The 26,889-nt window shown below is 38.0% G+C and overlaps 1 protein-coding gene across 1 annotated transcript; it reads right to left on the reverse strand.

Annotated features, from left to right (window-relative positions):
• Window positions 1-1,720: 1,720 nt before the first annotated feature.
• On the reverse strand, window positions 1,721-26,498 carry slc6a14.2 (solute carrier family 6 member 14, gene 2). The gene is made up of 14 exons (XM_002939665.5): window positions 26,277-26,498; window positions 23,809-23,953; window positions 21,712-21,843; window positions 21,275-21,436; window positions 21,026-21,161; window positions 19,403-19,535; window positions 12,274-12,414; window positions 11,734-11,962; window positions 11,306-11,431; window positions 10,394-10,512; window positions 9,675-9,774; window positions 7,002-7,111; window positions 3,216-3,383; window positions 1,721-2,541 (listed from the first exon to the last, which is right to left on the reverse strand). Exons 1-14 carry the CDS (start codon window positions 26,334-26,336, stop codon window positions 2,374-2,376), a joined length of 1,929 nt encoding a protein of 642 aa, XP_002939711.4. The 5' UTR covers window positions 26,337-26,498; the 3' UTR covers window positions 1,721-2,373.
• Window positions 26,499-26,889: the final 391 nt, after the last annotated feature.

Genomic DNA, 26,889 nt, shown 5'->3' on the forward strand with positions numbered 1-26,889 from the left:
ATATGGCATGTTCCATGTGCTTCATATACAGTTGTAAAAATTACTTTTATTGTAGTGACCCAAGATTTATTCTAGTTTATTTTACCCCAGCATTTAAAAATTACATTTATAACACTAAGCACTAAATGAATGATATGCATTTACCATCTTTACTTGTTACGTTAATAGCAGATTGCTAGGAATTTATTACATACTCAAAGTGGTCTACATTGGCCAACCTTTAAAGAAATCCAACTGATCAACCTGTTTGGCCAATGGATGGACACTCTGTGACTGCCCATACACAGTCCCCCCCCCCCCTTGCACCAGGCGCTTACCATTCTGAGTATCACAGAGGGCCAAGGGAGGGCTGCATCACTAGCGCTGAGAGTGCAATTGCACTCTCTGCACTAGCAAAACCGAAATTCTTAAAAATCAGAATTTCAGCTCTTGAAGTTACCAGGAGTGGCTTTTTGCTGCCCATGGTGACCTGCGAGCTGCAGCCGAATGAAGTGAGTTCCTTAACTGGCCTTATGGCAGCAGCGCCCACGGTATATCTTTTTATTTTAATGGAACATTTTGTCTCTGTTGGCTTTACTTGCATTTCTTCATGTGTTCATCACAGACAGAGCTGATAAATTTCTTGACATGGCTGATGTATTCTCAAATATTAGAGGTGCTGTCCAGTTGTTGACCATGCCAAATACCTTAGAACCAGCAAGCAATAAAGATGCTTCTGATAAAATCCATAAAAACTAATACAGTAGCAGAGAAGCAATGTTCAATGCACTTTTATCCCTACACTTTACTGTCCATTTAAAAGAAATTGAATGGAACATCTGTAAACTGTTTCTATCAGGGCTCTATAAATCACAATGCGTAATTTAAAAAAACTCACTTGTCCCAAAAGTATCTAAAATATTTCACCTGTTACTACAGGTACAGGACCTGTTATCCTTAATGCTCAGGACCTAAGGGATCTCCATACCTTAAAACTACTAAAAATCATGTAATCATTAAATAAACCCAATATAATTGTTTTGCCTCCAATAAGGATTAATAATATCTAAGTTTGGATTAAGTACAAGGACACTGTATTATTATTAAAGAGAAAAAGGGAATCATTTGTTCAAAATAAGAATTATTTGATTAAAATATAAATGTCTATGGGAGATGGCCTTCCTATTAATGTGGAACTTTCTGGATAGCGATTTCTGGATAATTGATCCTGTACCTGTACCATACTGCAAGAAAAAAATCTCTGGAAATAGCAATTAAAATAAAATGCAAATATATGTCTTTCATAAATTCAACCTTGCCCAAGTGCCAAGTCCCAAATACTTCAAGTACCAAGATGAGATTAAATAAAACATTAAGCAACGGTAGAACATTGTGTTATGGCACCCAAAACAGCAGCTATCTCAATATGACTAAATACAAGTGTTCTTTTAGAATTGCAAACAACTATCAGGTTCACATTCTGAGGTCTCAAGGGGGAGCCAGTAGCTTTACAGTTTAGAGGGTAGGTGAATACTGTATGATGAGAAGCAGTGTTGGGGCTATGAACATCAGTTCTGAGTTGAAGTAGCTGGATATGCAATGTGCATATCAAAACAGAGGGGGTATTACACAATTGATTATAGTATGTTAAAAGTAATTAAAGAAAGTTAACAAGTTAGGACATGCTATTTAATAAGGTGGTATTTCTTTATGTATATATCCAAGAGTGTACTAGCCTTCATTTTATTTTATTGTTTTATTGTTATTTTCTTGTTGCCTGCAAATATGGTATTCAATGTTCCTAGTATTAAAAAACATCTAAAACAATGTGAAGTGCAACTGTAAAACATCAATGACACTGTAAATAAAAGTACGTATATTAAGGTAAATACAAATAATAAAGAGAAATTGTTCCAGGAAAAGCATTTTCTGACAAAAAAACACCCTAAAAGAATTTCCAGGTAAAACTCATTACGTGTGTGAAGTATTAAAAGCTTTCAACTATCCTTCACATCATACAGTACAATATGTTAGGATTTATTTTCTAAAAAGGTTCCATTAAAGTATAGTACATATTATACAAGAACCAATATGAGCGGTGGCAAAGTAAAGAGCACAATTTAAAATTCTAGTCCACTTTAACGTGGATCCATTTAATCTAATACTCGCTGAACATCACAACTATTGTGAGTATATGGAACATCAATTTATTTTTTGTGCTCCACAAAGGTCCTTTCTGACAAATCAGCGGAAGGAGTGAATTCCATGGAGACATTCTATATGTCTTCTTGATGTTTTTTTCTGTCTGTAATTTCAGACACTATAAAAAATCCTATGGTAGCCAAATTCGATTTCAGTCTTCTTAAAGTCTTCATACACATATAGTTGTCAATATTAGGAGAATGCTTTGTTGTCATAACCCGACAAGCCTCCCTCAATGGTTGCAATCTCTAAAGCATTCCTGGTCTTGTGAAGATTATCTGTTATTTTATACCTTCCCAGTCGATGCTGTTCTAATGCAGGGCCCCACTCTGGAGTTGGAGCACAAATCTTCAAGAAGCGCTAAAAAAATAAAATTTATTGTCACATTTATTTATTTTAAAATCAGAAAAATCATTAAATTAATTAAAAGCATTAAATTAAAATTGACAAGTCTATGCATACCTTATACATACCAAACTGTAACTAAGTATCTGAAATTTCATTACAAAGTGTATGAGTATCCTCGTAGGTGCATTGCTTTTCTTTTAATGAAGCAAGTCATAGGAAATAGATGCCATTATTCAAGACAAGATTGTATGGAAAATAAAAGTAGTGGTCTGTAGTGCCCATGTATTTAGCACTTGCATCCAGGGCATTGCTATGCTCTATAGCTATAAAAACTGGTGCAAGGTGCCTACTACCTTGCTAAGAAATGCTTAATGAACCCCACTGATCCATGACAAATATCTGCCTTGCAGAACCATAGCACACATGGTCCATAGTTGTTTTTGAATTTTTCCTATTATTGTATAAAAATGTTCATAAGGAGCTGCAGATCAAATTAGCTTTTATCGTTTGCATATGTTACATTTGGTAAAGCTTTTTTAAAGATTCTAAAAAGGAAATGCATTTTTACAAAAGTTAGGTTTATACATAACATTTAACATTTATTCAGATTTAACTCCAGTCTAAATAATTGCTATCTAGATATAGCTGTGATCATCTGTAAGCACACACTCACACCATATCCTTACCTCCCATAGGGTTCCCTTAGCCTTTATGATTTTTACAACAGCAAGTATAGGAATCCAGATGATGCAGAAAATGATCATGCACCAACCCAAGGCAACACCCCAGGAGGGGTAAGCAACATTACCATGCTTGGGGGTGTCAAAGGTCACCAGCGACCAGATGAAGATAACCTGGAAAGAAAACAGTTTTTTTTTATTTTTCTTGAAACGTAATGAAACTCCACCAAGAGATGTGCAAACTAGATTCTTAGAATCAAGGTACGTTATGTCCTGTTTATTTGTTTAATTAATCAAAATTAATTATATGAACAAAGTATCAATATATCAAATAATGGGTTTTGAATTTCTAAGCAATGTAGATAAAATTGTAAAGGGGTGGTTTGTGCCAATCTACACTTTATAGTGTTTATTTTTTATTTTATTTTAACTGAACATAATATAATGCTTTACAATGCCCATGGTAATTAATGGGATGTAAAGGCAAAAATGAATACTTGCTAAACACATTCACTATGCCATGTGGAGCAATTTTGCAATATATACTAATTAAAACTTCTCTTATCGTTTGCAAGATTGAAGCACTCGCATTTTGTTTGTTGGGCATATCCCCTGTTTGAGCTCTGTGTGCATTCCCACTAAAGACCTCCGGCCAGACTGTGTTTAAATGCAACAATCTAAAACTAACATTCAGACTGACATTGTAGGATAAAGCCCTAAAAATAACAAACCAGAGGATGTTCTGAAAATGAAATAGTTTGAACTAATCACAAGAAATTGACTTCCTGATACACAATACATGCTCAGATTTTATCGTTAGCCAATCGTAAATTTGTAAGCTCTGCGATTGACTAAACGACCTATCACCACGGTACGAAAATTATTGGGATTAAAATTTGGAGCCCACGTGTGGTCCGAAAATTGTACCAAACTACGCTTCGTACAGTTATAGTGGTGCGTGTATGGCCATCTTAAAATTCATGCAGGCATGTCTGATTGGTATGTCAATTTGTGCAGAGCGCTTGCCTATTGGTGCATGTAGTAAGAGGTACACCTGCACTATTCTTATTGGCAATTGGAAACAGCAGGGAAGGGACTGCCTGCTGATTAAGTACTTATATGCACAGACCAAATTTTTTTTCCTCCACGAATAAAATTCGAGCACTTCAGTCTTGCAGAAGGTAGATTAGTAAATATTGCAAAATTGTTCCACGTTGCATAGAGTAGTGCTGTCCAACTGGCGGCATCCAGCCCACGACCCCCCTCTGTGTGGCCCCCCACCTGTCTGGCTGCTGTGACTGCTTACCTTTGTGTAAACTTTAAGGGCTCTGGCACACGGGGAGATTAGTCGCCCGCGACAAAACTCCCTGTTCGCGGGCGACTAATCGCCCCGAGTTGCCATCACCTGCCATCCCACCGGCGAAAATGTAAGTCACCGGTGGGAAGGCACACGCGGCGGCGCGATTTCGGGAAATCGCCAAAGTTGCCTCACAAGGCTTTTTCGGCAATTTCCCGAAATCGCGCCGGTGGGATGGCAGGTGATGGCAACTCGGGGAGATTAGTCGCCCGCGCACAGTGTGAGCCAGAGCCCTAAATGGTACTGAGATTAAGTGGCCCCCTGCAGATTCAGGTTGTAAAATCCTGAATTGTTTAAAGATGTAATCCCCTCCATTGAATCCTTACATCATGCTCTATATAGACCAAGTAAATGCCTACCCCCCCCCCCCCAATTCCTCTTTTAAACACCACCAAAAAAACCTGGGACATGATGTACAAAATCTCCAACATGAAAAACTCAATATCACCTGACACATTTCTGCAACTTTTGAAAACGGCGCTGCATGGGCAAGATCAGGGGTCAAACAACTTCATCACTTATTACACTCAGACCTGTTGGTGCTCAGTTACATGCAAATACGTCATCTCTTCCATATACAGTTTCAGAATGATATCCATCCCATACAGTACACGACAGTAGAAAACCTAATCTCTGCCCCAAACAAGCTTAACAACCTCTCCAAAACATAAGCAGCAATCACAACTCACAAATATGACCCCAGAGTCAAACTCAAATGGGAAACAAGCTGTCTCCACCTAGACCCAAATGACTGGAAAGAGGTGGAAGATAATCTCAACTCCCCATTAATAAGTACAAGAGACAAGCAAATTTAATTCTAAATTATACACCAAACCTATTTAACACCTAAGAAATGACACCAGATGGGTCGCTTGGAACACTCCCGATGCCTTCGCTGCAATAAACCTGATGCTGATTTCATTTACTTAGTTTGGAACTGCCCAGACATCCAGAGATTATGGCAACAAATCATGCTCTTCCTAGCTGATGAACTCTCCTAACCTCAAGTTCTAAACCCAATTACAGGCCTGGTGGACTCCCTAATACCAAACACAGCCTCCAGATCAATTATGAGGGCTCTGTTATTCTATGCAAAAAAAACTGTGGCCCTACACTGGATGGGCCCCCTACCTCCTACTTTAAATAAATGGATAAAGTTGATCAACTCACAACTGGAACTCTACAGGTTAACATATCTAGCCAGAGGATGCCCACTAAAGTTTAAGAAGATTTGGAACCCATGGTTGGAGTCTCCAGCAGCAGCTGTCTAAAGCACCATAATACGCTCTCCATTCCCTACTCCCCCCTTCCACCCTCCTTCTCACTTTCTTCTTTCTATCATCTCCCTTGTTTATAAGAAAATCAATAAAAGTTGACTATTACAAAAAAAAAGATGTAATCCCCTGTACTGTTGACACTTTTTAATCTCTGCATTCTACGTACTGCCTGCCCTATGCTGCTTGTGTGTATGGCACACACAGGAAGCATAGGGCAAGCAGAGTATGGCACAAACAGGCAACATAGGGCAGACAGAGTATGGCACACACAGGTAGCATAGGGCAGACAGAGTATGGCACATACAGGCAGCATAGGGCAGACAGAGTATGGCACACACAGGCAGCATAGGGCAGACAGAGTATGGCACACACAGGCAGCATAGGGCAGGCAGAGTATGGCACACACAGGCAGCATAGGGCAGGCAGAGTATGGCACACACAGGCAGCATAGAGCAGACAGAGTATGGCACGCACAGGCAGCATTAATGTGGGTATGGTCTCAAAAGCTCTTGTGATAACATGGATGTGGTTTGAAGAGGGTGCAGTTTTAAAAAAGGGGAGTGGTCAAAACTGGCTTCCGTTATGGGCCCCCCATCATGTAGACCAGAAAAATTCCAGCCCTCGGTACCACAGAAGTTGGACAGCACTGGCATAGAGAATGCATTTAGCAATTATTAATTTTTGCCTTTACATCAACTTAAAGGTTACACAGTTAAGTTGGCATGCTTTCAACCACATAGTAGAAATGTGCAAACAGGACATACTGTGCAGCCGTGCAAACAGCAGCACAGTATGTCCTGCACACTATTTCACTATCAACATAAAAGACTCTGAATGTGAATGCAAATTTACAGAGGACTGTTTTTAAGCTACATATTCATTTGGCCATTTATTTCTCATTTGTATCTAAAATTAATATGGAATTGTCTGTCTGACAGGGTTGCAGTCACAATATCTTTTTATTCTCCTAAAACGTAATTTGGATGCAGGAGTAGCATGTTTTTAATTTGTGTTTATGGGAGCCAGTGAAGTTTTGTCTTTTTTTCTAATTACATGGTGATTAGTACTTTGTACTGAAACAAATAGTCCTAAGCTTGCCCACACCTATAACTCTTATAGTTTGATTTCCGGTGTTCATGCTGAGCCACCCTAACTCACTGTTAATAGTAGGGGAGTTAAGAAAAACCAGCAGAGTCTCCACCACAGCCAGAAGATCCAGTGCTTCTTTCCAATCATCATCTCAATATCTTCAATAAAGCGATTGCCACCTGTGGAAGCAAAATGAGAAAATCTTTGAAATGCAACAGTAGTCATAAAGAATGTTTTCCATGTCCTCAATTTCCAGTAATATTTCTCAACAATTTCAACCTTTTACATGTGACTGTATCTGAATTAAACAGGTGGGTACTGAGGGGTTTTATGTATTAAGAAATCATAACTGCAGATTTTCCTATTATTCTGCTCTCATTTCATGCTAACTCTCTGTACAAATAAATATGCATACTAGCAAAAATACACTGATCAAAGATAAAAATATAAATAATTTAGAATTAATATAATAAAATAATGAACAAGAGGTGGCAGCTAACAGTCCTGCACAGGCCCTCTTAATATCTGATTAGGGTGGGGGAATAAAATCCAGTTTCCAGCATTAGGTCATTAATGGAGTCCTTAGGCTGATGAGTTCCCACAAGACTCAATAGGTATCTTGCAATGGAAACAATTATATCAGCCCAATTTGGTCCCAAATCAGGAAAGAAAATGCTCATATTATAACCTTACAGAATGAGTGTGGCATTCTTTGAATAGTTAGTCTAAATGACTATATATATTGAATAACAATGTAGCACTGGTGTCTGGTGTGGCAGCAAATCCACAATTATTTGAAACCATATAGTGACCATATAATCAACCAAATCTATCAAATGAATACTCACATGGGGCACTGTAATAGCTGGAGCTTTAACATGGACAAATATCTGACATGGCTGGCTACTGTATCTCACAGTACCAGGCAAAGTCACTGGTGCTCCGAAGGCAAATCACTCTAAATCCCTGTGCAATTTGGTGCACAATGTTTCCTCAGGGAGATGAGTACAGTGCTGTGCAGGCAAGTGAGGGGTGTGAAGATCCTACAGGAGCTATTAACTCAAGGTAGGCAGACACAAGAGGTACTTTCCTGGTGCCCCCCACCATTGCACCCTAGACACATGTCTGTCTATCCTTAGTTCCAACCCTATATCTCAATAATGCAGGGTGTGTTTTTTTGTCAATAATTATTGACTACTACTATAAAACCAATTTGCAAAGTGCCAAGAACAGGTGTAAACTGCAATTTTGTTTGTACTTTTGCACCCTTCCCTGTGCTTTATAGAATGTCCTCAGGTCTTTGTGCTCCAGAATAGAGAGCAAAGACCTCCAAGGTATTTCATGCTGACCAAAATGAGGCAGCAGTGTGTCTAAAGTTTGTAGCCACTGGGCATCAATAACCTTAGCAATTAACATTTCAAATTACAGGTTAAAGGTGGAAAGAACAAAAAAGTAAATTATAAAAACTATTACAGATTAAAAGTAAGGACAAATTGATTCTGGAGCACAAAGACCTGAGGACATTCTATAAAGCACAGGGAAGGGTGCAAAAGTCCACCTGGTGATGAATTCATTGCTGCCTGTTTTAGCAGTGCTAAAATCATGAGGGGTTGGCTGAGGGTAACATGTAGTTGTCATTCAAATATGCATGTTAGGGAGTACAGCACTGGCAGCTGCCAGGCATCCTTGTCCTTACTGCTTGTCAATTTTGCCCCCTTTAGTGAACCTGCTCACCAGGGGCTAAAGTAAATGAACCCCAGCAAGTTTTATAATACATATGACTCAAGTTGTATTGGGGTTTCTGCTTCACTTGGCATTTATTTTGGTTCAACGAGCATTGATGCCATATTAGCTGGACATCATATTGTACATTCAGTCGAGATGGCTGTGTTTGCAGAAATTAAAAGCTGTTTTAAAAAAGAGAAACTATAAAGAGAAACTTATTTCTCTGTAATAATAAAACAGTACTCTGTACTTGTTCCCAGATAATATAATGAATCCTTATTGATGGCAAAACAATCCTGATGGGTTTATTTAATGTTTAAATGCTTTTTTATTGGAGGGTAAGGTATGGCGAACCAAATTACAGAAATATCCCTTATCTGGAAAACCCCAAGTCCCAAGTATTCCAAGCCCTGTAGAAAAAAGTGTAATCCAACTGGGGTTTCTGTCTTATCTTGAAAACAATTCACCACCCATCCAGCAGCTTCTTTAGAAGAAACTGCTTAGATGAGTGGGAAACATTTTCACAAGAAGCCCCTTATACTTATTTCTACTAGATACTGTATCTTGTGACCTAGATGAATGAAAATCTTCAAAAACATATAGCCTCAAAAGTTTAGGTTGCATAAATCAACCCTTGTACTAAACGCCAATATGTACAGAACCTCAGCTTGTCTAGATGTACTAATACTAATAGGTGTCTGTCCTTACCAATGGACACCTGAAAGTGAATGTATTGTGTGTAGTATATAGGTAATCTATTCAATCCTGCAATTTGTCCTTACTTTAAATTGTAATAGTTTTTGATAATCTACTTTTTTGTTCCTTCTATCTTTAACCTGTAATTTGAAATGTTAATTTCTAAGGTTATTGATGCCCAGCAGCTACACACTGCTGCCTCATTTTGGTCAGCACAATATACCTTGATACCTTAGCTCAGACTATAATGTGTACCATTTAAGTAGACCTATAAGTATACTTCTGTAACATGTGGCTATAGAATTTTGTTCAGAGACTCACCATAAATCCAACAGATTCCTACGAGTTCCAGAATTGCAGCAATAAGGATTCCCCATCCAGCGCAGAAATAATCAATCAGATCAACCCAGTAAATTCCTGACTATTAAAGAATATTAAATTAGATACAGTCTAAATACAAACGGAAAATGATTTAAATATATATTTATTGCAAAGATACATGATTTATTAATTTGACTAGTCTTAAATAAAGCTTGCACTGAAATAAATAGATCTTATTTAACATCTCTTTTAAAACATTGTTCTGTGTTTTTTACATAGAATTTCACATTTTTCACTAGATATGTTTCATTGACTTAAAATCAATTGTCAGACATTTTGCAGGGACCTGAGAGCTGTTTTGCATGGCATGGCACAATGTTTATGGATTTGTTATCCAGACATAATACATTAGTTGGGAATCTACTGTAAACATTGTGTATATGCTGAGTATGTGTGTTGCAGTTATATTGTAAGAGACAATGCATTGCAGACATATACAGTAGCTAGTGAACTCCCTTACTAACCTGATGCTGAATATTTTGGCAATTACAGTATGTATGCAGACTGGTGGAACACTGATTCCATGCCAATTGAAAGCTAGTAAGGAATGAACATGGGAACTACTTTTTATAAAGACATAAAGTTGTTGTACCCTCGGGTCAATTAGCTTCTATAGATAAATGTAATATATGTTTTTTTCAAAGGAACATATGTAGTACCTGGGTGACACAGAGAATACCAAGAAGGAAGAACATTATACAGGCTCCAACGGTTATAATTCCTCTCATTTTCTTCATTACTTTGGGATAGGCATCATGGATGGTGGTTGTTATTGTTTCTGTGAAGTGAGAAACTTAGTTTAGATAAACAGCATAATATGGATTTTTGTGTACATATATATGTTTTTAACAAATCAAACTGAATCTTGTTGTTTGTATTGCTGGAAGACAGCATGGACAGATAGTATTGACTGTAAAGATGGAAACATGGTAGACTAAAATAGGAAAGAATAGAAAATATAGTAACTGTAGAAATTATGTATAATCATTTGGATTTCTGTTTAAAGTTATGTGTTATTTCCATCTATAGGTAGAACCTTTATAAGCTCTGCTATTCCTATACGAATAAGTGTACATATGATCATTGTTCCCTATAGAGCTATGCTGACATTTGTTATTTGATATATTTTGTTATTTGTAAAGTTTAAAAGGGTAATCTTGGAACAAATACGGTGCTGGCTTTTATGTCAATCAGTGTAACTTCAAATAAGTATTGTGAGTACGATAATAATTGCCCACATGATTTTTCGGATAAGTCCACTAAATCTCTAGGATTCCAGAATAAAAAATAGGTTCCTGATAGCAAAGAAATCCCTTTATCTCTTCTAATCCTATATAGGTATTAAGTACCATATAATGGTCTGGATCTGCTGCATGTACTGCAAAAATATCCCTAGGTTTTAGGCAGGCAGAAGTACCCTATATTCTATCTAAGGATAGACCCTGCCTGAGATCTAGGCAGAATGGGGATTAAAGCAGTTGAAACCAAATGCCTTTTACTCCCCATGTTAACTAAATATAATTATCTCTTTTATTTCATTTAAATAATACACCGTATAAGCCTGTACTTACCAACAGATGCAAACTGAGAATCCAGCCCTAATGTCAGTAGCATGAAGAAGAATAAGATTGACCACAGAGGTGCAACCGGCAGCTGAGATAATGCTTCAGGATATGCAATAAATGCCAATGCAAATCCTATGATTTAATAGCAAAGTATGCAGCGTAAGTTATAAAATATCAGCAATTTTTCAGAAGCTCATAATAATTTCCTGTGACAAATTGATGGATGAGTTAGTTAATTTCTTAGGAATCTACAAGTTTAATTCATCTATGGAATCCTCTAAGACTAGCATTACAGAAGTAAATATACACACGCTGGCACTTAATAACAAAAAAAGGACAGTCAGTAACTGATTCAAATTTATAAAGATTTCTGGAAGCTGAAATTATAAGGAGCCTTGTAGCTAAGACAGGTAGTAAATATTAGATGAACCTACCTGAATCTACCACATCCTTTACTTCTTTTTCAGCTTTAAAAGCCATATGTCCAAGGATAGAAAATATGGCAAATCCAGCAAACACACTGGTTAAGCAGTTTGTAATGCACACCATAATGGCATCAGCATAGCAGTTGTTGTGGAATTTGTTGTATGATGACAGTGCCACAAGTCCTCCCCATGCAGTTGACAGGGAAAAAAATATCTGAGTGGCAGCATCTTTCCACACCTAGAACACCAAAGAAAAATGGCACATGAAAAGAAAAAATGAGAAAAACATAGAGTTACAGTGCCAATATCAGCTTTGCTGATAGGTCCAAACTTTATCTATTCTTCAGTAAAAATAATCAATAAAATGTTAAAAGTTTGTTGAAAAAAAGGTACAATTAACATTAAATATATCAACTATCTTGCCAAAATGTATTAAATGAAATGGCATAATTCAAGTTTGCATGCATATGTTGTGATATTAATAAAACTGAATTGTTTTTTACTAACTGAAAAATATTTATTAATTTTATCTCAAAAAAGGAAACTTACATCCGCATTGGATAGTTTTGAAATATCTGATTGTGTCCCAATGTAAAAACTGATGCCGTCATATGCTCCTTCCAGTGTTGCCCCTCGAATTAAGAGTATAAGCAGAACGGCATATGGAAATATTGCAGTAAAGTATACCACCTGAAATACACAAACATTTGTTGGTGCCAAGTTATGCATACTTTTTATGTACACACATATACACAATGATTTTCCTTTGAATGTACAGAGAAGTACTTTTCTAGTTTCACCTATATGTAATAAAACAACGGGGGAGAGCTTAACCCTTTCGGTGTAATGCACTTGTGAAAGTGTTGGGTGCTTTTCCAGAAGATCACTCTCCTGCAGAGCGGTCAGTAATACAGTAGAAAGGGCCAAGGTAGAGCCCGAAACGTTGCCCTTAATACATGAATATGGGCTAAATAAACACCTCATTTCACTTTGTAACTTTTTGGTGTGCTACTGGATTTTTTCTACTATATGTAATAAAAGGCAGTAAGTTTGCCCAGGAGCAGTTAGCCATTACAGGTTATTAGTAAATGCTATCTGCTGATTGGTTGCTAGGGGTTACTGGGAAAACTTAGTGCCTTTTGTTACATAACCCCCATTGTCCTACCATCCATTAGCAATTTTAGAAGAAAGGTATCTAGTGAACCAATATAAAACATATTTGTTCATGTACAGGTATAGGGTCTATTATTCAGAAAGATTGGGATCTGTGATTTTCTAGTCGAGGGATCTTTATATAATTTGGATCACCATACATAGTTACATAGGGTTGAAAAAAGACCAGTGTCCATCAAGTTCAACCCATCCAAGTAAACCCAGCACACCTAACCCACACCTACCAATCTATACACTCACATACATAAACTATAAATACAACCACTAGTACTAACTGTAGATATTAGTATCACAATAGCCTTGGATATTCTGATTGATCAAGAACTCATCCAGGCCCCTCTTAAAGGCATTAACAGAATCTGCCATTACCACATCACTAGGAAGGGCATTCCACAACCTCACTGCCCTCACCGTGAAAAACCACCTACGCTGCTTCAAATGGAAGCTCCGTTCCTCTAATCTAAAGGGGTGACCTCTGGTGCGTTGATTGTTTTTATGGGAAAAAAGAACATCCCCCAACTGCCTATAATCCCCTCTAATGTACTTGTACAGAGTAATCATGTCCCCTCGCAAGCGCCTCTTTTCCAGAGAAAACAACCCCAACCTCGACAGTCTAACCTCATAGTATAAATCTTCCATCCCCTTAACCAGTTTAGTTGCACGTCTCTGCACTCTCTCCAGCTCATTAATATCCCTCTTAAGGACTGGAGCCCAAAACTGCACTGCATACTCAAGGTGAGGCCTTACCAGGGACCTATAAAGGGGCAAAATTATGTTCTCATCCCTTGAGTCAATGCCCTTTTTTATACAAGACAGCACTTTATTTGCTTTAGTAGCCACAGAATGACACTGCCTGGCATTAGACAACTTGTTATCAACAAAAACCCCTAGATCCTTCTCCATTAAGGATACCCCCAACACACTACCATTCAGTAGATAGTTTGCGTTTATATTATTTCTACCAAAGTGCATAACTTTGCACTTATCAACATTGAACCTCATTTTCCAGTTTGCTGCCCAGTTATCTAATTTTGTCAAATCGCTCTGCAAAGCGGCAGCATCCTGCATGGAACTTATAGTTTTGCACAATTTTGTGTCATCAGCAAAAATAGAAACAGTACTGTCTATGCCCACCTCCAGGTCATTAATAAACAAGTTAAAAAGCAAAGGACCACCTCTTGGAATATAAGAGGGCTTAACACAAAGTTTAAAAGGAGCCTTATGTTTACCTACCTAAAGAGATACCCTCCCTCTATTCTCCTACTCCAGGAGACCCACCTTACGGGGCAAAAAATTCTAGCACTTAAAAAACCCTGGGTGGGATGGCACTATCACTCTACCTACTCCTCCTATTCCAGAGGAGTCTCAGTGCTAATACGCAAAGGGGTGCCATTTGAACTAATTAAGCTACATACAGATTACTATGGTAGATTCATGATTCTCCATGGTCTCCTAGCTCGCAGACCCATAACAATCATTAATATATATTTGCCACCGCCGTTTGCAATGTCCGTCTTAGATCAAATTGTCTCTAAACTTGCGGAATTCCCCATAAGTCCATTTCTCATCATGGGAGACTTTAATAATTGCATGAATCCCTCCCTAGATAGATCCAAAACAGAACCCAATATACCTACTAGACTTGCAGGATGGGCAGACGCTCTTCACCTTACGGAGGTTTGGAGATGGAAAAACCCCACAGCAAGAATCTACTCCTGCCACTCACTTACCCACAAGTCCCTATCTAGAATTGATCTGGCATTCGCCTCAGCAGATTTATTGCCCATGGTCGACACAATACAATATCTACCCCAAGCCTTGTCAGATCACTCCCCACTTAGCCTCTCTCTCCGCTGGAACCCATCCCCGGTAGACAGGTTATGGAGATTAAGTCCTCTATGGCTTAAAAATGAAATAGTTGCAAGTCAAAATCAAAAAGCATATACAGAATTCTGGGAGTTAAACAATAATTCTGCTTCACCATTAATGCTTTGGGACGCCTCTAAGGCAGTCATGAGGGGTGAATTAACAGCTGTAATATCCCAAGCGAGAAATGAGAAAAAAGAACAGTTAAATGAGGCGGAAAAAACCTTTATAACAGCAGAAACTACACACACCCAGAACCCTACAGAAAACACATATGAACAGCTCCTATCTGCAAGGAACTCCCTTAGCCGGGCTACTATCTCATTAACAAGGAAAGCAGTACTATACCAAAATCAGCGCATATTTGAGCAAGGGGACAAGAATAGCAAGCTACTAGCCTACCTCTCCAAACCCCAAAACAACTCTACAGCGATACCCCATATTTGCCAAGATGACGGCACACTCACCACAGAACCTAAGAACATTGCACAACAGTTTGCTTCCTACTACAAAAATTTATACAAAACCACAACTACCTACTCTAAGACACAGCTAACACAGTACCTAGCAAGCATACCCATCCCAAAAATAGCCCCAACAGAAAAGGCATATTTAGATGCCCCAATCACAAAACAAGAAGTTGCCGATGCCATTGCCACCCTCCCCTCTAATAAGACACCAGGTCCGGATGGACTACCATCTAATTGGTATAAGGCACTAGCTGAACACATCCCCACTAAGCTGCTAGAAACGTTACAATATGCCTATGACAACCAAGCACTACCTGTATCCTTTGCTGAGGCACTAATAGTGGTCATCCCGAAGCCGGACAAAGATCCATCCCTCTGCTCCTCATACCGCCCCATCTCTCTAATTAACACTGATGCCAAAATTTTGGCCAAAATTCTAGCGACAAGGCTCCAACGGGTGGTCCCTGACCTTGTACACCCGGATCAGTCAGGCTTCATGCCCGGGAGATCCACTGACATTAACTTAAGAAGACTCTTCACCAATCTGCAAATCCCTCACTTAGAGACCGATACCAGAGTTGTTGCCTCCCTAGATTCAGCCAAAGCCTTTGACTCAATTGAATGGGGATACTTATGGGAGGTCTTGTCCGGCTTCGGCTTTGGCCAAACATTTTTAAAGTGGATCAAACTATTATACCAGCATCCCACAGCAAGAGTCAGAGTAAATGGGATTACATCTCCCGCATTTTCCCTGGAGAGAGGGACTCGCCAAGGCTGTCCGCTCTCACCAATATTATTTGCCCTAGCCATAGAGCCTTTAGCCATACTGATCAGGAACTCCCCAGATATTAGAGGCCTTACATATGGTAATATCCAAGAAAAATTATCGCTATATGCAGATGATCTACTAATATACCTGGCAGATTCAAGTGATTCGCTGACCTCTCTGCTGCAACAGGTGGACAAATTTGGACACTACTCCGGTCTGCGAATCAACTGGGATAAATCAATCCTCTGCCCTATAGATCCTCTCCAACCACAACCAATAATACCCAATATACCTTTAAAATGGGCCAATCAATTTAAATATTTAGGAGTCTGGATAACCGCAGATCCTACCAAATACATACTACTTAACCTAGACCCCTTGCTGTCAGATCTCAAAACCCGACTGATTCAATGGTCCAAGTTACCACTTTCACTCTGGGGCCGCATAAATATAATAAAAATGATATACCTCCCCAAATTTTTATACATACTACATAATGCCCCAATTTTTATCCCTAAAACTTTCTTTAAGAAACTTAACCAGATTATCCTACCATTTATTTGGAACAATCGACCCCCCAGAATGGCCTGGACAAAACTATGCGCTCCACTAACGGAGGGAGGCCTAGCCTTCCCCCACTTTTTTCATTACTTCTTAGCCTCACAAATACATTACCTACACTGGTGCTTCATTCATGACCCCTACAATCCAAATCTACAGCTCCAGGCAACAATACTCGGCTCCCTGGAAGGATTATGCAACTTTCCTTACCGGCATCTTAAAGATACAGCCCCACTGCCAACAACTCTAACTACTGCACATAAAGCCTGGACCACAGCACTTATACTACTCAAACACCCGCCACCCTTACTTACATCTAGACTTCCACTATGGGGCAACAAATATCTACCACAATTTAGGACATTACAAAATTTCATTTATTGGCCTCGCCATAATATTAAATACCTGGGAGATCTTATGGAACACTCAACCTTCCCAACATACCTGCAGATCCGAGAGAAAGCACAGCAACCTACTCTCCCCTTTTACAAATATTTACAGTTGCGATCAGTGTTCAGGGACCAATTTGCCACTCTCACCCCCCAACTCATTTCTTTACCAGCGGAGGCTACTTTACAATCTAGTAACCCAGTAAAGCTCACCTCAAATCTATATCAAAATCTACTTTCAACAGGTCCAAAACCCTTCCACTCTGCACAAATGTGGTGGACTTCCCAAATACCAGCACTCACCCAAGACGATTGGGAAGAGGCAACAGACGCAATGTACAACTGTCTTATATCTACCAGAGACAGACTTATACAGTATAAAACCTTCCATCACCTGTATATTACACCACTAAGATTGCACCAGATGGGCCGTACCCCAACAAATCACTGCCGGAGATGTGCAGCAAGCTCTGCCAACTTTTTTCACATGATCTGGTCATGCCCCCATATTGCTAAATTCTGGTCAGCAGTGACCAAATATCTATCAAACAACTTAGCCTTCCCCACTGTGACCGCTCCTGAAACCTGCTTGCTAGGAGTCCTAGACACTATAATTGCCCAAAATAGCTCCCGGCTACGCTACAGAATATTGCTGTTCTATGCCAAAAAAACAGTTGCAATGCACTGGATGGGCACTACCCTCCCCACTGTTACAGCCTGGAAGAATCTAGTGAATGCTGTTGTCCCTCTTTACAAACTTACATATGAGAACAGGGGCGTGTCCGATAAATTCGATAAAGTTTGGGGTCCTTGGTGTGATCTGGAGGGAAACTGAAGGACTCTACTCCCATTCACATGGTGAAATCCCCGGCGTTTCCCCACTTCTCTCTACCACATCCTGAGCACTTAGCTCAGTAGGTTGATGTACCCAATACTATGTAACTGCCGCCAGATCCACCCTTAAACTTTATATTGTTACACTTTCCCCCTCGATGTTTGTAACAAACCTTAAAGACAGACCTGAAAAGAAAGACTAGCATATTCTATTTACTGTAATGTTAAATGTGTTATTTTATGTTTTTGTTTGTATAAAAAGCAATAAAACATACCTTTCAAAAAAAAAAAAGCAAAGGACCAAGGACTGACCCGTGCGGTACTCCACTAACCACACTGGTCCAATTAGAAAATGTTCCATTTACAACCACTCTTTGTACTCTATCCTTCAGCCAGTTCTCTATCCAATTACAAATATTATGTTCTAGGCCAATATTCCTTAATTTGATCATATACATATTAGTAAGAATAGAATTATTGGGAGATCGGCTTCCCATAGTTCACAGCTTTTTGGATATCATGATCCCATACCTATAGTAGTGTGATGGATTTACTGTACAATACATTTGTAGCTTGTTAGAGAAGCTGTATAGCAGCACAAATACAGACAGATGGCTGCTCTATCTGCTATAATATGATATTGTACATGCAACAAAGAAGTTCAACCTGTTGCTGTACCAGATGAGATTTTAGGTTTGCAACACCTATATTAACTACTGCTAGTGAACTGCCAAAAAGGCATACATGCCCCACCTCTAATTGTACACATTTTGTTATTTGTGAGGTTTGCAAAAGTGTTGATTTAATGTATTTTACCCTTTAATAAAAATATTTTTAGCACTGTATTTTAAAGTATCGGGATACACCCAAGATGTTCTGTATGGCTGTTCTTGGCAGAAAAGTGTAACTAAAGGGAGCTCTTGAAGGATTATGCTGAATAAGTGTATTTAAAAACACAGGTTGAACTGGTATATTTAGTATAATAATGTGTTGCACAAATACATATTACTTTCAAGAGATTGCAGAAACTTATGTTGTATAAAAGAAGAAACATAATTTTATTCTGATATAGTCTTACTAAAGACATTCCACAGTGTGCAACACAGCCAGAATCTGTTTTATAGAGCTTACAATATAATTTGGATGTCTAAATAAGTATATGTTAAAAAAAAATTCTTGTTGGCAAATGCTGATCACTGTATTTTATATGTTCCTTTAAAATTTCACTCCTATAATAATGTTTCTTAATGAACAGCTTTTGATGTGAAAGCCAAATATAATTCCATTTCATAATTGTAAGGTCTCTAGCGCTGGTGTTCTTTACTGGATGCTTCTCTGGGGTTAGTTAGAAAATAGGGCCAGGCAAGGAAAAACAGACTTAATTATAACTTAATTTTCTTTACAACATAACTAAAGGGAACCCTTATGAATTATATGCATCGCAAACAAGGTAAAAATTGATAAACGAAAGCCAAAGCAAATTAAAAGCACATACTGATTGTACCCATTCATATGTTTTGTTTACAGTCTTGCAACACAGGTATACACCTATGCAAATGGATATAACTTACAAGTTGAAACCTGTGTCTCTTTCAGTACAATGTTCCAAGACTAACCTTGCCTGATGACTTTATTCCTTTAAACAATGCAGCTCCAATTATTATCCATGCTAGTAGAAGGCAGAGTGCCAGGTACCATACAACATTGCCAGTCTCGTGAAGTCCACCTGAACGCCTCAGAGCCACTTTACTACAAAAATAAATTAAAGCATTAATGACTTGTCAAACATATATATCATTATTCCACTTCTTTCTTGACTAAAAGAAACAAATGTTTATCAGTAGTATAAATTTCTTCCCTCATGGATAATGGCTAGAGAATAAAATGTCTCTTACCACTAGGTATGCTTTTTAATCAAGGTGGCCAGTTTATGTAAATTCATATTTGTGAATTTTACATTTTATTTTTAAATTGAATAAAAAAACCGAAAACTTTTAATTTAGCAAATTTGTATTTTACTCATCATTTTTTGTTTCAAAACAATTAGAAAAATTGTAAAAACTCATATTAAAAAATTGCTTACATTTATTAGGACATCTCCCATTAACTTCTACATAATCCAGCAAGCTTTTCGATGCCGAAGTTTTACATTCACAAATTTTTTGTGCTTAAAAATATTGAACATTAATGTTTTGGGCATTCTGATTTGAATTTGTGAGTTCTAGTGTAAAACAATAATAAACCAGCTCCATACATAAATATACACACAGTGCAAATTTTATCTGTGCACACAACAAGATATTTCTAAATAGGTTTAGACAGAAGTAATTAAACATAAACACGGACTACAAATAGGGTACAGTATATACTCGAGTATAAGCTGATCCAAATATAAGCCGAGGTACCTAATTTTACCTGGAAAAACTTATTGACTCAAGTATAAGCCTAGGGTGGGAAATGCAGAAGCTACTGCTTAAAGTTTTTTTTTTTAACTGTCAGGCAAGTTTGGGAAGGCTAAGGAAGCTTCCATACTAAGTATCAAGTACTTGCCATCCTGCTGTGTGCCCTCCCATCGCAATGCAGCATGTCTCCCACCACAACTGACAGCAAAGCTTCTATTTGTGAGAGCGCATCAGGGTAGACTTACAGTTTGTGCAGGTTCACAGGGGCCTTATGCAGCCATGCAAAAGCCTTCAATTGCATTAGTGCAGTGTGCACTCACATCTTATATCTTATGAAGCTGTGTTGTGTGTGCTCCCAGCACATGAATGTAGCCGTCCCTGAATGGAGCCAATTGCATGAATTGTGTCCGCTCCCATAATAGTAGCGATGTATGCGCTTCGTTTTCAATGAAACCGTGCGCGCACGTGGGCACCGGAGCACACGTACGTCGAGGGGGGGGGGGGGTGCGAGTGTGCAAGTGGGAGCGCACAAAACTATATCCACGGGGGGGAATTTGGTGCATGTACAATGAATGACATCTTCAAATCCATATACTCGAGTATAAGCCGAGGGTGACTCAGCTTATACTCGAGTATATACGGTATATTTTCCCTTTAATAAAATGCTGTCAAATCAGAAAATTATCATTATTCACTATTCATACCCCATATATATAAGGTCCTTGATGTTAATGGAGAGAAGTCATGCATTTGTGCATGCAAGAATTTTTAGTGCACTATTTTGACCTTGTATGGGATAGGCGTATATAATAATAAAAAAAAAATCAGCATACTTACTCCCAGTATTGCTTGCTTGGAAGTTCAGTCTCTAGATATAATGTTGAATTTGCTATACAAGTATAATTGTTTGCTTTCACCCATGTTAGATTTACCATTCCAATGTCCTCCTCTCCTATGGTTACATTGCAGAGTCCTTTGGAGAGAAAAGGATTACAATTATATGCAACCCAAAACAGTTTTTCTTAAAAATTCTTCCATTGTGTAATTACTATAATAACTGCTATATGATGGCAAAGTATACATTACCTTTTGGTGTCTTGCTGCATTTTTCATCTGCCCATTCAAAGCATTCAGACCACGGCAATATACTTGTAAAGGAGGCAAATAAATAATACAGACTGTAGGCAATGATGACATTATAATAGATAGTCACCAAAGTGGAAATGAGGACCATTGTGATTCCCACACCTAGGAAAAACAGAAAAGTATTAAATTCTTAACTGTATATGTATGGTTATTAATATACTGCAGCTTAACAAAATTATATTATCCAGATTTCATTGCAATTAGTGTAATTACATGTATTGTTGGTAAAACTAACATTCTGTAATGATATATGATTATATATACATATATATGTTTTATTCAATAAACCAATTGCAATAATAAACTGCACAGTCCACAGCATTATTTATATTCAAACTAAGGGAATCCTCTAATTTGAAAAGTTAATGTTGGCTTACCTTCAAAAATTGGGAGGACTTTCCACATCGCTACTGGACCTAAGCTTGAAAACTGCCCAAGAGAACATTCCAGGAAAAACAGAGGCAGACCAGCAAGAGCTAGCATGATAGCGTATGGGATGAGAAAAGCACCTATAAAAAAAATGCATGTAAATATTTTTCCAAAGTCAAACTTATAGATTGCTCTTCAAGGATGTTATTGACCATCGTAACAAACTGTGCCACAGGAAGTGGCTTGATGCCATGAAATGCACAAAGTGAATGGTCCTTAATATGTGATAAAAAAAAATTACTTTTCAGTCTAAAGAAGCTATCCCTTAGTGCTCCAATGATTTTTCTATTATCTTTATCCTACAGATTGTTGCAAGCATTAACCTACAATATAGAGTGCATTCCTTGTCATTCAGATAGGGAATGCGGGCACAAATTGCTGAGCTCAGATATCCCCAGATGCTTTCAGGATATCTTAACTAAGAAGTACTTCGTTAAAAAAACACAAAATTTTCAGTTTGTTTAGTACATTAAATCTAATTCTTAGTACAAGTATAGTAGCTACAATATATAGTAGCTATTACCCATGGGGCCTGGGGTTTTTAAGATAAGAGATTTGTAGTTTGGATCACCATACTATCTGAATGTTTAAAACATTTAAACATTAAATAAACACAACAGTGTTGTTTTAGCACCAAAATGGATTGACACAAATAAGTTAACTCTGTGGACTTTGTGGGAGATGTCCTTCCCATAATTTGGAAAAATTAAAAACATGTCCTCCTTGTTCACTTTATCTGCCAACGTCTTGCGCTAATTTATATGTTAACCTGTATGTGGAAAACACACAAGGGTTGATTCACTAAAGTGCGATAAGCTTAGACGCTCTAAATATTGCATTAGTCTATGCGAAAATTAACACCTACTTGGGGCAGGCGGTAATTATAGAAAAGTACAGTTCATGAGCTTTAGGCAACACAATAAGGACTTTGCAGTGTGATTTATTCAAGTATGTGTTGGCCCTAGAGTGATGTAGCCTCCAGTTTGCAGGGAAATGGTCATTTTCAGAAACATAATGTTGTGGCTAATATGGCCTGTGTATGGCTAATATGGCGTGCGCGCGTGTGATAAGTAGCGCACGTGCGTTAATTAGTGCACGTTGCGTCAAATACCACACGGAAATAGTCTTTGCGACTTAACGCGAACAGCATCGCGTCTTAATTAACGCGAGTATCCTTTTAGTGAATCGTGCATTAAGAGGTTGCACTTACAGCCTGACTTTCTTTCCAAAGAGCTGCCATTAGGAATGTTTAATATCACAAATTACAGAAGTTGCTGCCTGCCCCAGGACCCACCACCTCTATTCAGTGATGAAGGGAACATGAAACATGTACAGTATGGCATGCTCCCTTACCCAACGAAACAAGGAGGGCACGGAAGTGGGCACACAGTCACACATTAGTCACATGAGTCACACATTAGCTACTTTATGATGAAGATGGTAGTACAATTATTAGGGATTGCAAGCCATAAAGCAGATGTTTGGGATTAATGGTGTGCGCTAGTGATGAGTGACTTGTTTCACCAAGCATGGATTTGCTGCGAAAACATGGATTTTACCATTGGCATTTTTTTTTTCATTAAAAGGTCACAGTCAAGTAAAAAAAAGTTGTGGTCGGGTCAAATGAGTTACAGGCATCAAAAACAAAATAGCACACATCAAAAAAGTTGTGTGGTAGCTGCATTTCACAGTTTTTTTGCAGTTTTCTAATTATTTAGCAGTTTCTCAAATTTGTTGCTGAAGTGAAACAGGACTGTCCCCAGTGTAATTAAACCCTTCTATTAGGGCCCTGAGGCATTTGGAGGAGATTAGTGGCACACTTGAAGGACTTCCAGACTTAATAAAGTAGCATTATTGTAGTGAATCTTATGGCTTGTCTGCCTCAGTTAGTTTATTCTTCGAAGCCTGTATTGTTTTGCTTCCAAACTGGTGACAATGGTGAGTATACAGGTCACAGAACACTGAATTGTATATGAATTATTGGTCTACAAGACATCAAATGCCATTAAATACAGTGTTATATTAGTTTAAAAAAAATACATTACCTCCTCCATGTTGGAAGGTGAGGTATGGAAATCTCCACACATTTCCTAACCCTACAGCATATCCCACCATGGACAGCAGATACTCAGACTTGCTGGACCAGTTCCCTCGTTCTTTGTTCTCATCTGTACTTTCCACATGTGTACCCTTGACATTAAGAAGCACATTAATGTGATTAGATTATTCAGAAACTACAGGTTAACATAAAAAATGTATTATTTTTCTATGGATAAATATTGTGGGTCTTTTATAAAAAAGAAGCTACTGCCTATTAGTGTGAAACTTGCATAACATTTGGTTATTTTTTCCATAGTTACATGGTGATGTTGCAGACCTCTAGTGGACATTCAAATACCAGCCCCCAGGCAAAAGCAATGCAAAGAAGCCTCAGCAATGCTATTATAAAACACATTTAATAACTCTGAACTGACTGTTCTGCTCAAACAGGAAGTGCTATTAACGATCATTCATGAAAAAATGTATGCATCTAGGGGCATATTTATTGCTGTGTAAAACAAAATCGCTGAAAAAACGGCGTAAAAAACTGTAAAATAAACAGAGAAGAACGCCGTCCGAACGCCAGATTTTATGCTGTTATTTTACATGAGTTCCGGCATGAGTTTACGCCGTTTTTTTACAGAGCCTGGTGATGTGTGGCAAAATTTCTCGCCATTTTTTACACATCATAATAAATATGCCCCTTAGGGTACAACAGTAAGTGACATTATATAAGTAATCATTTACACAGTATATCTGTATACCTATATATGTGTATCATTCACAAAAAATATATTGCAAATCAAGCTTCCCTGCTTTGGAACATATGCGGTAAGATTATAAACCAAAGATTATAAACCAAAGATGCTCACATGTTTTCCCTCATACTGATCTACATCTACCAGCATTTAAGGAAAAATATAGTCATTTTTTAACATATGTTCATTCATTTGGGCTTATGTAAAACAAGGTGCATCTCTCAGACAGACAGACATTCCTGGCTCCACAGATAGAAAGGACCATGATAGCCATTCTCTGTGCCTACTGGGATCAGTTCCACCCATCCCTTACATTATTCTTTTATGAGGTAATGGCTTTTGGAACATATAGTCCATCTGCTTTCCACATAATCTTTGAACATCCCACTATGGTAGTTTAGTGTAATGCACCTGAGTGAGCCCATGTCCAAAAGGGGAGTATATTTTTCATTTAAAATGATCATCTTATGGACCCTCAGAAATGAGGTCTTATTTTTAATTAAGAGGGCAGCAGAGCAAGTAATAATTGCATTCTCTGTACATTAACTTCCTCATTGCCTGTGTAGAATCAGAGTAAGCAAGTGGGAGTGTGTTGATTAAAGACAAAATCCCAATGAAAAAAATATTTTGAAAGGCATCCCTCCTTTTTTATCTGTGCTGCATTTGATTCTATGCATAACAATTAAGGAACTATATAAGCCGGGTGTATAAACTGGAGAGAGTAAGGCTAAGGATTCATACACCTCTCCTCTGCACTGAGGCTCTGCAGTATAAAGAGTGCTTAGTATGAGTATGAGCCCCTTCCTCTTGTTCATAGTTTGAAAAAATATATCCATACTATAGCTTTTATAAAATTCCACCACTAGACAGAACTCATTTTCAGTACAAAAATGTATTACTCATATAAGCAGAACCTTCAGACTGGTGTATTTATTTCCCTGTTGAATGGAAAAAGGTAGACAGAATGCCATGTGCCTATAGCACCAGAAAACAGTTTCAGACATTTTGATCACAATGACCTGTGAGCATTGGGATGACTGCATAACTGAAATAAAAAAGTAAGATGTCATTCTCATTGAAAAAGAAACTGCTTGGTAGAAATCAGAGGATATATTTAAGAGGAAATATTTTTGAGAGTTTGCACAATGCTCTGTGGTTCAAAGATATGTGCTGTCTGTCTCCATTTTGAAACAGAGGAAATGTAAAAACTTATACATGTGTTTTTTGTGGGAAATCAACATACACTGGTCACTTTTATAGCCATGCCCAATGAATAAAATCAAGTTAGGAACTGAGGAGCATGATGAAAAGACTGGAGCTTTGTGAAGTTCCAGATGAAAAGGCTGGGGGAGGGGGCTGTTCTCCATGCTACAAGCTAGGTCTCTTGCTTACCAGATGTGAATTGTTAAACAGGTACTAAACCACTAGCTAATCCACATATTTTTACACTTGGCACTTTTTTGTACTTTTTTCTTTTGTAAATATGCAAACTTTGGAAAAAAAGTAAAAAATCTCATCTAGAATCAAATTCCCAGATTTGCTTCATGGTACGTTCCTCGGGCATTTTCTGAGGTATTATTTAATAGACGTGTTTTTAACTTGTACAATCCATTTAAACAAGTCTAGCACAATGAAAACTTGCCTGCTGGCTCATTTCCCAGTTACCAGTGCTGGAATTTACACTTGTCCCAACTCTGTATTTTTAAGGTACTTACCAAATCCTTGCTGTCTGTTCTTCCACAGCACTTAAGAAAGCCAGGTAATGAAATCCCCATCCTGCAAAGCAAATGGAAGGAGGGGGAGTGCTCTTTGCTGCTGTTCAGGTATTCAGGTGCCACCGATGTATTATCCTCCTCCCAAAGCAGCCTTCTCTCTTCACTTGACAAAACAAGGGAATGCTTCACAGACAAGAGCTCCTTTATAGAGCCAAACCACCGCCTCCTTTAATTAGGGAGCATTCAGTATTTGATGGCTTTCTCAGGTGGGATGGACAAATCATCTTGCAACATCAGTAGGCAAATAAGGTGTGCTGGAACAATACAGTTTGTTAAGGTGCTTAAACAGATTAATGTTTGGCTTGCTCTGGGGTTGGCGCACATGCCAGACGGTCTGTATCATCCTCCAAAACGATTCCAAAATACAAATATATAGAGATTTGCCATGTTTCAGTAATTATTTTCAAAACAAGTATTACAATAGTCATCTTTATGTGAGTGGGTTAAATGTATTAATATAACTTGATTGTTGGTTTTGAATTATAAATAAAATAATTAAATCAATTAACTAATTCCTAATCCTAATTATTACATTTAACAAATGAAAGAGACA

Source organism: Xenopus tropicalis, chromosome 8 (assembly GCF_000004195.4).
Source record: "Xenopus tropicalis strain Nigerian chromosome 8, UCB_Xtro_10.0, whole genome shotgun sequence".
Taxonomy (NCBI): Eukaryota; Metazoa; Chordata; class Amphibia; order Anura; family Pipidae; genus Xenopus; species Xenopus tropicalis.